Genomic DNA, 12,054 nt, shown 5'->3' with positions numbered 1-12,054 from the left:
GGGGAAACATTAAGTTCTCTAAAGTATTCTAGTAAACCATGTCACCGACTTTGAATTTAATAAAACACATTTTACCAACAGCAGCAGATCACATAGCTCCCAAATCAAACTTGATTTTTTTTTTTTAATTCTTGGACCTGAGCCACAGTTTTCTTTTTGCCCTTTACCCTGAGTAGCCAACAGATCAGTGGTTGCCCATATCCTGGTTAAGTCTGTGTGTATCGGCTCTTGGAGCTCTAGCTCCAGCTGCTGGCCACTTATTGTGAATCTCCTCAAACTCTTAAAGGGCTTTAATCAACATTGTGATTTGTTAATTTTTTCTCTTTAACTTTCCATTAACATTTTTAAACAAAAGCAACTCTGCAAACAGCCACCATCCTTACCAATTACCTTTTGAGACTTACCCTAAATGTACAGGTTCTCATCAATGACTGTCTGCTTGACAAGTGTGCATTTTTTCTATGAGAAATTAACATAAACCATTCATATAGGTAGTAGTCGGAAATCTATATCATAAAGCAGATTCACTTTTAAACTGATTTACTTATTTTAGTGGTATTTTTCAATTATTGAGGTGCACCTAGAGTATTCCTTACTCTATTCCCACACTGAAGACCCCTATAGTTTCCCAAAAAGCAAACAAGTAAATAAAAAAATAAAATTATTTCTAAAAATCCCTTTGGGTGAGTTTAATTAAATTTTACTTCAACTGAACAACTTTGGCTTATCGCTCAGAAAGAGTAGCAAGAGACTATGTTGAAATAATTTATTTGGGGAACAATGGATTTTATATCAACGTCAGGTGTCTTCAAAAAGGCCATCTTCACATACATACTGCACAAACAGCAAATATTGAAAACTAAGCCAGCCTCCTCCAGCACCACGTCGCCATCCATCCAAACATTCTTTAAGTCATCCTAAAGCAGCGAGTGACATTTCTCACATATTTTCTTTTGTGGCAAAATTAACTGTTATAGAGAGAATGTATGAAATTTGGTCAATTGGATTTTGAATTATTGTAACTTTAGTTTAAGTGGCAATTACAGTGCAAATGCACAATTATATAAATATAAAAAAAGGAAAACCCTAAATTGCAAGATATCTAGACTTTTGACCTCTTATGTAACAAGATCGTTGTCAGAACGTGTCAGCAGAAATCAGTCAAGCTGAAAGAAATCCAGCAGTGTAAACACTTAAATGATAACCTATTACAAAGTAAGTTCTACTAGAGTTGGAGCTGTAGACGCAAACACAGCTTAACGTTAACATATCAGACTAAATGTAAAGGATGGTGGAAGACTGACGGTTTGACCTTACTCAACCTGTGCAATGGGACCTTAAGATGATTTACATAAAAAAAAAGGTGCATTTGCTTCACTGTCCTACAGGAGGTCTTTTTCCCTTCTTGACCAGACCATAGGCTTCAGTAGTAACACTGTTTCTATATTTTTAAACTGAATGTTTCTGAAAACCCCCACAATTTATAGTTAAAATCACACACTGTAAACTAAACACATCAAAAGTTTAAGATCTACCTGCAACCTCTCCTTAGAAAACCAAACTGTATTCTCTCTCTTCTACAGCAGTTACTCTTACAAAGGTGTCTTCATACAATTCCTACTCCTATTCCTAAGATTCTTTCGAAGAGCATGAAAATGGTCTAAAAATAAAATCTAAATAATAGCAACTAAAACATTAAGTGTGGCCTTCCTTGGCCTCAAAAGATTTGGACTATGTTTTCTTTTTTTTTTTTTAGAAGGACATGATGGTCCTCTGAATGATATCGATGCATTCCTGGAGTTCATGCTCCCTGATGACCAGAGGCGGGGCCAGTCGGATGATGTCCCCATGGGTGGGCTTGGCCAAGAGTCCGTTGTCCCGAAGGCGCAAGCAAACCTTCCAGGCATCGTAGTCTGTAAGTGCGGAAAACAAAGTAACTTATTGACTTGTAAGGTTGAATATATAGAATGTTAGGTGTTGCAATAGTCCATTTAAAACTCTTTTTGTGACAGGGCTAAACGGACAGTTCTCCATTAGTTAAGTTTTTTAGCAAACAGTATTTGCCAACATTTTGACTCATGCAAAGCGTGGTCTCTGTTCTCTCAGAAATAGTTTTCTACCTCACCTTTGGTCTCCTTGATAACAACTGCATTGAGGAGGCCTTTCCCTCTGACTGTTGTCACAATGGCTTTGGGCAGTTTCCTCAACTCAGACCGCAAAAGTTCTCCCATCCTTTGAGCATTCTCTGCAAGCTTCTCTTCCTCCATCACCTGGGGATATAAAAAACAAAACAACACCATTTTGGTTTAATACAGATGCTCAGATAAAACACTTTTGATATAGAGAAATACTTAAAAAGGCAAATGTATGGACAAAAACGACGTTAAAGTTAAACTGCTGTGAAATGTTCACCTCCAAAGCTGCAATAGCAACACGACAAGCCACAGGGTTCCCTCCGAAAGTGGATCCGTGCTCCCCAGGCTTAATGGTCAACATTATATCATTATCACAAAGTACTGCAGACACCTAAGGGAATCAAAAACAGCTAAGTTAAAGCTAACATGGGTATAATCAAGTGTTATCTGATGAAATTACAGATAACACTCACTGGATAAACTCCTCCAGAGAGAGCTTTGCCCAGTATCACCAAATCCGGGCGAACACCTTCGTGGTCAACAGCCAGGCGCCGGCCAGTCCGTGCCAGGCCCGTCTGGACCTCATCAGCGATCCACAGCACCTGCAAAACCCACAAGGGTTTTTTTAGTGACTGCAGAAACATCTACACTCAGTGATGTCACAGTCAACACGGTTCTGATCAGTTTTTAATGCAGCAGTAAGATCACCTCAGGGCATTTCACACTAAACCACAGCCAAGAATTCCCTGTGATCAAGTAGTTATTGGCAACAGTTTGGAAATGGACAAAAGGATAAAAGTCATTCCAGGGCTTGAGACTGAGGCACAGCTAATAACGTTCTTTAAGCAAATACTTGTTGGCAACATCCTCAAAACAGCTCCAATTCAGATTTATTGCAATTTGGGTCTTAGAAGTTCGAATAAATCTCCCAGTAAATTAGTCCTCTCCTGGGGCCAGGAAGTATTAGTATTATTACAAGTTGTTACTTTGCTAAGAAAGTTAATCTCTGTGTTTGCTGATTCAGCTACAACATATTCATCTGCAGCACTTCCCACACACAATGTTAGCTTTCTAGGGAAAGAACATGCAGTGATCACTATGATCACAGGAAGTACTATTACATTTTGTCACTTTGCTAAAAAAGTTAATCTCTGTGTTTGCTGACTCAGCTACAAAATATCCATCTGCAGCACTTCCCACACACAATGTTAGCTTTCTAGGGAAAGAACATGGTGTGATCACTGAAACATTCTCTTCTTAGAAGTATTTGCTAAGTTATGCCCGCGATGCCTTTTATCTAAGAATCTTATCAAACTTTGATATTTCATTTACTTTAGTGCCTTCCATTCTTCACTCTCAGTTTCCACAAAATTTCAGGGTTTTTTATGCGATATATTTTGGTGTTGAGCATTTTTAAAAGGAAGATTTCATTTTATATTAAAACAAGATTCATAGTTTTGCATATAATGTTTGCATTTTTAAAAGAACATGTTGTAAACCTAATGTTCTGTTGAGCCAGAACCATTTGTTTAGTTTGTGTATTAAATGTTTTTATTTCCATTTGGTAGCAAATTTCAAACTGTTTTTTGTTAGCCAGATAAGTTTACATTTTTGTCCATCTATTTTGTATTTTATGTGACGCACTAAACACATGTGATTTTGTATATTTCTATATGTGATTATGTTTTAATGTAGTGACTGCATAAAAATAAAAAATAAATATCCCCTCTGCCCCATTATTGAGGTATTTAAAAAAAATACATTGTGATTTCATTTCCTAGCAAGATCACCCACACCTATTTCATCCAACTAAAATTTAACCAATCAGAAGCGGTGGACTAAACACACATGCAAGGCTTGCAGCTAATTTTTGACACATTACATTCAATATATCAATACACCCATAAACAAACTATACATATTAAAATGCATGGTTAATTCTGCATTATTTTAAAGCTTAATAAAACCTTCGATTTGTCTACGCCTAGAAGCACGATTTAAATTTGTTGGCAGCTTAAAATTAAACAGAGAATATTAAGAAATGCCGTTTATTTTAAATGAAGGTCTGCCAAACCATCCAAAATGTTTTGGACAAAATATGCCAAGGTCAAAAATCAAAAAGTAGGTGGTTGTGTAGGTGTGTGTACACTACACATATGGACAAATGGATGGATGAACAAATGGACTGATTTTGAATGGATGGATACAAATGTTTAAAAATGGGGCAGTTAATAACATTAGGAAATGCAGATGTTTCTCCATGCTCGCTTCTCATTTTCCATACTTATCCAGACCTGGGAAATAACAAAGATAATACTGTAGATGTAGATTCTGTTTAAATCTTGCTAGTTGTAGTGCACTATGCCATTTGTAACAGCAGACAGCTGTGGTAGACACTCTACTATATAAAAGCATGAACATTTTCAGTTCTTTGACATAAAGATGAAGGGCTGATACTAACATCAACCTAGTCATTATATTCTTTGGTTCTAGTGCCTTCATATGGACTTACATTGTATTTTGTGCAAAGTTCTCTGACTTTGGTCAGGTAGCCTTGGTCAGGCACAACCACGCCTGCTTCTCCTTGGATAGGTTCCACCATGAAAGCGGCAACATTTTGGTCCTGAAAAGCTTTCTAGAGAAAGGGAGGGGTAAAAAGCAAGTTAAGATTTTTATACACATTAATCCGTGGAAAGTCTCAACCCAGAGTTAATGTTTCTCAACATTCTGCAAAACAAGTTAACCCTAAACTAAGCTGATGGGAACCTGTACCTCTAGTGCAGGAATGTCATTGAACGGGACAAGCTCAAACCCGGGCATGTATGGCCCAAAACCCTCGTAGCTACTGGGGTCAGTGGAGCTGGAGATGGCAGCCAAGGTGCGACCCCAGAAGTTTCCCTCTTAAGAAAGAAAGAGCGAAATACAGCTTCAACAATAATCTCACCAAACTCTAGACAAAATAAACTTGCTTACTGTGGCATTCTGAAAATATTTCAACATAGGATGGCGACTTGCCTGCAAAAATGATCTTGGCCTTATTGTTTGGAACCCCCTTTATGTTGTAGGCCCACTTCCTGGCAAGCTTACAGGCCGTCTCACCACCTTCAACCCCTAATTTCACACAAAATAAAAAGGAACTCATTTAGATTTTATGTCAAAGAAATTTGAAAGACCCATCCCAAGGTGGACTTCATGACTTACCTGTATTCATGGGTAAAACTTTGTCATATCCAAACATGTTGGTGATGTACTCTCCATAGGCTCCAAGCACGTCATTGTAGAATGCTCTGGAAGTCAAGGCGAGCGTAGACGCCTGCTTGGTGAGCGCAGAGACGATCTTAGGGTGGCAGTGACCCTGATTTACTGCACTGTATGCACTGAGGAAGTCATAGTACCGGTTGCCTTCCACATCCCACACATAGATGCCTTTAGTCCATAAAAAAAATAGAGTAAAATCATTTCTTCTTTGATGTGGATCAGCATTATTCATAGAAGATTTGCAATTTTTGGTCCTGAACTCACCCTGGCCTCGCTCTAGGGCCACAGGGAGCGGATGGTAGTTGTGTGCCCCATGCTTCTCCTCGCGGGCATAGATTTCCTCCGAGGTGAGCTTGGTCACGGTGGCGGGACGTGGATGTGTATTGATGCTCCTGCGGAGAACCAGGCCAGCACGGCTCAGGCTCCCGAGTTTTAAAATCATTCCCTTCATGCTTGCTGTTGTGTGGTTGGGCACAGAAAAAAAAAAAAGAGCTTTGATATTTAAAGCGATTGTGAAGTTACTTATTCAGTGGAAACACATTTTAGGTTTTTGTGGCAAAATGTAAAATATAACATTTAAATTGTGCAAAAAGCAAATGTCACAGAAAGCAGTCTGTTTGCAACTGCTGTAGCATCTCTTACCAAAGGCAACTGCAAGTTCATTATTAGTGAGACAAGAAACTGTGTTAATTTATTTTGAGGGAAGCTCTGACAAACCTTGCTCTTATTCTATTTCCAAACATAACACTGTACACGTGTACTTATTAATTTACATCCAATGCCATACTAACAAAATTGACAATTGTGAATACTTTCCATATACACTGTAGCTTGTCTTAAGACTAGCACAGACTTGATGCAACTTTAACTCATCTGCTGATGCAACTTATCCTGTTTGTTTTTTCTTTAGCCACAACTGCTTCGAAACTTCTCACAGGATTAGAATGGAAAGAAGGGCTTTGCATGCTTCCCATGCTAACAATGCCTCTCAGCAGCATAAATTGATATCTTGTCTCTGCGTTACGCTTAATTAAACATAGGCCCTAAATAATTTGTTCAGCCCTGCAAACTCTGTGGTATCGAGTTTAGTTTCCAGCAGATACAAGAAGCTGGAGGAAAGAGTCAGTTGACTGATTAATCAAAGCTGATTTGAGAGGAAAATACCAAAAGTACCTTTGGGAAAGGGATAAAATAGTATTATGTATTATTAGTACATGATCATCAAAAACTCGTTGGCTGGACATATTTCATTTTACAGTAGGGGTGATTGTTACTTTGAAATGAATTTCTTAATTTGGAGAGATTTCTATATATAGACAACCCAATGACTTGGAGACAATTAACCAAACAGAAGTGGTTAAAAAAAGTCTATTACATGAGTTTCCATAGATCACCGAGGATTTGCAGGTCTGCTGAACCAAGCTTCTCTTTCATGTCCAATACAAAGGAAGGGACTGGCTACTGGTTAACAAAAGCAGCAACACTGCAGTTCCAGATTCTTCCATTTACACAGAAATGAAAAGTGAAAAGTTGAAATGAAAAGTTTTCAACTCTGGTTTGAAAGAAAAAAAAAACACTACTTGATTTGATAGTGACTTTTAGGAGATTTGGGAATCTGCTAAAAGAGATTCCAAAATCTTTTTTGAACAGTCAGCACTGTATTAGCAAAAAAAAAAACATATTATGTAATATTCTAATTATATAAGAACCAAATTTTGGGTTTACATTAGTTGTTAGCCTTACATATGAAGTAAAATAATTAAACACCTGAAATAATAAATAAATCTTTATCTTATGGGTATTGTAGAGTTTAATTCCTGAAAGAAAGGGGAGCAAAGTAGCTGACATTCTGAAAGTTGTGAAAAGCCGCAGTATCTATGCCAGCCACCAACCTGTTGGCAGCCATACACGATCTCAAATATTTCTTGAGTTATGTTACCTATGCTACCTCTTTTAAGTGTTGAAATCCACCTTTAAATGAAGATAGCAGAGTTTGTAAATCAATGAGCTGAAACATCAGTAAAGCAAACTTCTATCGGGGAGTTGACCTGAGCCTGGGCTCATCCCTCTGTCCCTGACAGCTGATAGGTTCCCGAGGATCTGCCTCCACCGCACCCACTGACCTCACGGGGCCAAGCTAAATAAAGAACTACATGATCATGTTCAACCGGTTACTATAGGCAACTCTTCAATCCTTAGCGTCTAACCTGATTTTATGCAACACGGAGTTTCTCTTAGTAAATTTCGAGAGCGGTAACATATCAGGAAGAGCTGAAACAGCCTCACAGAACACTTACCTGCCTGCATTTGATGTCAAAAAATAACAAAATGCGTTCAAAAATGAATGTCAACCGTAATGATAGCCACGTCTCCCCCCGACCTATGACACCAGTTGTTCAGAGCGTTGTGGTGATCATCAGTTGATCTGTTTTTTCCCCCTGCTGGTCTCAATCAATATTTTAAACTCAAGTCTATCAGAATAAAACTAAGAAGAAAAAAGATTGAAAATGTACCTTGTGTAAAAAGAACAGCAGTTCAGAAACCCTCTTTTTTTGATGCTCACTCACCCCGGTGAAAAATATGAGGCTGTTCCGTTGCGGATTATTTGACTGCCCAACGTGCCAACGCCCGGGCTCTTTGTGCGTGCTTACGTCAGTGGAGACGCACGCCTCCTTTGTGCAATTTTAGACGATAATTTCACCGGTATACTCCATACGTAACTACCAGAATTAACCTTTATTCCATAATATAATACCTAAATATCTATTGTTAGACCCTGTTTATGCCACTTAATATTCTTTATCTAACGACAGCTTGTACTTACATGGTTAAGTATTATGTAACGATCAGCTGCGATCTCAAAAAATGACTAAAAGACACGCGCATGAATGAAATCCCACGTGACATACTATAGAGTCCTATTAGAGCCAAAAAAGTGTAGATTAAATTCTATAGGCTAACGTTAATTTAAAAAGGCAGTAAAAAAAAAAAAACTACAGTCAATGTAAAAAATAAAAAAAATAAGCATTGTATTGTATAAAAACAAAATATAAGAATAGCTCAATAAGCAACATAGAGTTAAGGTAAATCCAAAATAATCCTTAGTAATTTGTTCAAAATTCAACTAGGTTATATGATCATTGCTTCTTACATGAAAAGAGTGTTAGGACAATCCGCATGTTCCTTAAAATAAATTACAATATGGAGTAAACTCCTAAACTCCCAACTGAGCTAGAACTATGCAGACAAAAAAATAGTGAAAGTATGTAACATTTTATAGATATCTAGATGTGTCAACATTAAAAATAAATGGAACAAACAAAAAACTAACAAACTAAAAGGAAACAAAAGTAATCTCTATTTAATTAGTTGTCATCAGTGTATGGGAAGGGTTGAGTACAAGGTAATAGGTCTTTACGTTTTAAGTGCCTTTTACTGAAGGTACTTTTTATGACATATTATAGCACCATCTTTAAATGGTACAAATTGCATAGTTTTATGTACACTGTTGCTTTGTGTTTTAGGGACTGCAGACGGAAATTAGTTCAAAGACATAAGGTCTGATGGGAGAAAAAAAAACATCTCTTCATGTAGATATTATCAGTCCTCTTTAAACAAACTAAACCAAATCTTTACAGCATGTTTTCATGGAGTCATTGCATAGGATCCAGAAAGAGAACTCAAAGAAGCACTTAATAAATAAAAAATTAACTACACAACTGAAAATATTTTTAGAATATAATTGAAATAAAAGATGAAGATTTTTTTCTGTCCACCTTCATAGATGGTCTGCCAACTACCATAAAACACTATAAGAAGAAATATGTATTCACTTTCCATGAAAGCATACACTATAGTGTGTAGTGTACACTATGGGTTATAGTGGCTTTAACCAAGGGCGATTCTAGGATCTGACCTTTAGAGGTGCTTAGCCCCCAGCAGGTCTAAGACCCATGAGAAGATATTCATTGGTGCTGTTTTCTAAATCTGTTTATTTAAATACATTCACAAACAAAATTAAGAGACATGTCAGTAAACAATTTTCATTTTACTCAAACATATACCTATAAAGAGTAAAATCAGAGAAACTTAAAATTTTTTCCAGAGGTGTATAAACTCAATTTGAAACCGAATATCAGGACTACATCATACCTGCCAACATCTGCTAACATTAATGAGAGACAAGCAGCTGTGGAGTGACACAGCGTGGTCTGATCCCCCGGAAATTAAAATAAAATCTACTCAAAACGATGCATTTCTAGTTATTTGAAGAACATTTCACTAAAACCAGTTTATTGTCAAGGTAGACGTTCAGGTAAATGACTCGTGAAAATGAGTCTTTAATCTGAATTTTATTTGAAAATCATACTTAGAAATTGTATTACCCTTATTTTTATCTGAACGTTATGCGGCTGTTAGCCTTTTTCTTTAAATAATGTTTGTCTATCTATGGAAAAGTGGACTTTATGAGTCAGGGTATTACTATTTCAGTTCACAGTTCATGAGTACCAAAGAATTTTACTCCAGTAAAAAGTAAACATTGAAGAAATGACTCAAGTAAGAGTAAAATAGGATATTTCAGAGATTTCAGCTCTTCTGTGCCACCTGGTGGTTCAACTAGTCACTGCAAGTTAACGTTTCTTCAAACATTAGCACAGCAGGACTCCCTTTATACATCTTTTATTTTAATTTTATTGTCTTAAACCTTCAAAATGTCTTCTTTGTTTTGAATGGTTGGTATCTTGAGCCTTTTTTTGTGCTCTACTCAGAGGAACTACCCATTGCATCCTGGGAAGTGTAGTAGAAATGCATAAATCAGAGTTGATCAAAACATCATAACAGTTGAGTAAAATATATCTGCCACATAGAAATCTGTCCTGACATGAAAGCACAGTGTAAACATGCCCAAAATATTAAATTTATTCTGGCTACAAACATTTTTCTCAGATGTTTCATGCAAACATGACAGGAGGCTGTTCAATACTTGAAAAGGCTGGCTATAAGGGGAAGAGCTGCGTTACACCCACACATCACTTGAGCTAAAATATTCCCAACTAGATGTGCGGCTGCAGCTGCAGGGCGAAAACGTTCAAGTTTCTAGTTCTCTCAACTCACAGCCTGACAGACAGACGACACCCAGAGTCAAAACAACCAGAACTATTATTCTTTTAAAGTAAAATGAACTTAAGTCTCTCTAACTATGTTTTATTTTTAAAATTTTGAGGCGTGTAACATCTGCTTTTAATTTAAGACAACAAAAAAAACCTTCATATCTGGATTTAAACAAAGATGTTTCAGTTTATTTCATAAAACCAGAAAGCAGGATGCATTTTCTTTACGTTTCATAAAAGCTGCTGGAATACAAAATACCTGAATAATCACAGTTAGAACGAGTTTAATGTAATGTAAAACATACTGGAACGATTTAATATTTCCTAATTTCTTTTCATCTTTGGTCGGAACGCGATCAGCCTGTAGGACAAATTAAAATAAAGGTTAGTTTTCCATTTCTCATATTTTTGTTGTTTTCATGACAGGCTGAACAGAACTAGTTTTTCTTGATTTATCTGATCCCATCATGATGCGTTGACTTGAGCCAACCCAAAGCCAGGCACACACACAAAAAAAATCAGTAGCAAAAAAGGACCATAACAGAAGCAAGACCAGACACAAAACAAAACCATGACCAAAAGTAAAACAAGACCAGAGCAAAAGCAAGAAAGACCAGAAGCAAATGAAGACCAAAACCAAGACCAGAAGAAAAACAGGAAGGGACGCAAAAAACAAGAGAAGACAACAAACAAGACCGGAATCTAAAGAAGACCAGAGCAGAAATGAGACAAACCCAGAGCGGAAGCAAGAAAAAATTAACAAAAAGATAATCAAGACAAGACTTGAAGAAAAACAGGAACAGGACCAGGTTGGAAGCAAAACCAGACAAAACTGTAAATAAGATCAAACCGTCTACCTTTATGTAGCCTACTGTATTTTTCAAGCATGGAATAAATCCAAGATTTGTCCTTGATGTTGTAAATAAGATCAGACCTACCTTTATGTAGCCTTCCATTCATTTTGTGCATGGAGTGAATCCAAGATCTGTTCTTGTTGCTGTGAAAAAAAGATCAGGCCACCTTTCTTTATGTAGTCTACTGTGTTATTCTAAAGCTGCACAAATTATGTAAATTGGTTAAAAGTAACCTTAAGCAATGCCTCATATTGAGGATTCTTGTGACAGTGGATATGAGAACTTCCCTTTAACAGGAAGACTTTTGAAAAAGAATCTCCCTTTAAGAGGAAGATGTTCCAAAAAAAGAACTTCCCTTTAAGAGGAAGACTTTCCAAATCAATCAATCAATCAAATTTTATTTGTATAGCACATTTCAGCAGCAAGGCATTTCAAAGTGCTTTACATCATTACAAACACAGAAACACAATGCAAGATAGAAACAATTAAAACACAGCATTAAGTCAGGTTCCATCAATAAATTTGTAATTGATTACATTTCAAATACAATTCTAAACAGGTGGGTTTTTAGTTGAGATTTAAAAGAAGTCAGTGTTTCAGCTGTTTTACAGTTTTCTGGGAGTATGTTCCAGATTTGTGGTGCATAGAAGCTGAATGCTGCTTCTCCTCGTTTGGTTCTGGGGATGCAGAGCAGAG

General features: G+C 36.9%; 1 protein-coding gene across 2 annotated transcripts; it reads right to left on the bottom strand.

Moving 5' to 3' along the window:
• Positions 1 to 752: 752 nt before the first annotated feature.
• On the bottom strand, positions 753 to 8,081 carry oat (ornithine aminotransferase). Of its 2 annotated transcripts, none has more exons than XM_028029942.1 (10): positions 7,961 to 8,081; positions 5,658 to 5,849; positions 5,337 to 5,561; positions 5,151 to 5,246; positions 4,908 to 5,035; positions 4,648 to 4,770; positions 2,609 to 2,737; positions 2,413 to 2,526; positions 2,126 to 2,270; positions 753 to 1,913 (listed from the first exon to the last, which is right to left on the bottom strand). In XM_028029942.1, the coding sequence occupies exons 2-10, from the start codon at positions 5,842 to 5,844 to the stop codon at positions 1,753 to 1,755; spliced, it is 1,308 nt and encodes a 435-aa protein (XP_027885743.1). In that variant the 5' UTR covers positions 5,845 to 5,849; positions 7,961 to 8,081; the 3' UTR covers positions 753 to 1,752. The 2 variants fall into 2 exon arrangements, with proteins under 2 accessions (XP_027885743.1, XP_027885742.1); XM_028029941.1 differs by having other exon boundaries at positions 7,907 to 8,028.
• Positions 8,082 to 12,054: the final 3,973 nt, after the last annotated feature.

The sequence above is a fragment of the Xiphophorus couchianus genome, chromosome 10, assembly GCF_001444195.1.
Source record: "Xiphophorus couchianus chromosome 10, X_couchianus-1.0, whole genome shotgun sequence".
Classification (NCBI taxonomy): Eukaryota; Metazoa; Chordata; class Actinopteri; order Cyprinodontiformes; family Poeciliidae; genus Xiphophorus; species Xiphophorus couchianus.
Note: the sequence above shows the minus strand (reverse complement) of the source record. Positions and strands in the feature narration are given on the sequence as shown.

Bases quoted from the DNA above. Each gene is read 5' to 3' on its own strand.
- oat (XM_028029942.1), bottom strand. From the start codon at position 5,844: ATGAAGGGAATGATTTTAAAACTCGGGAGCCTGAGCCGTGCTGGCCTG. The intron at 5,036-5,150 runs GCAAGTCGCCAT...TTCTTTCTTAAG, and splicing joins GGCCAAGATCATTTTTGCAG to AGGGAAACTTCTGGGGTCGC. The intron at 2,738-4,647 runs GTAAGTCCATAT...TGGGTTTTGCAG, and splicing joins AACTTTGCACAAAATACAAT to GTGCTGTGGATCGCTGATGA.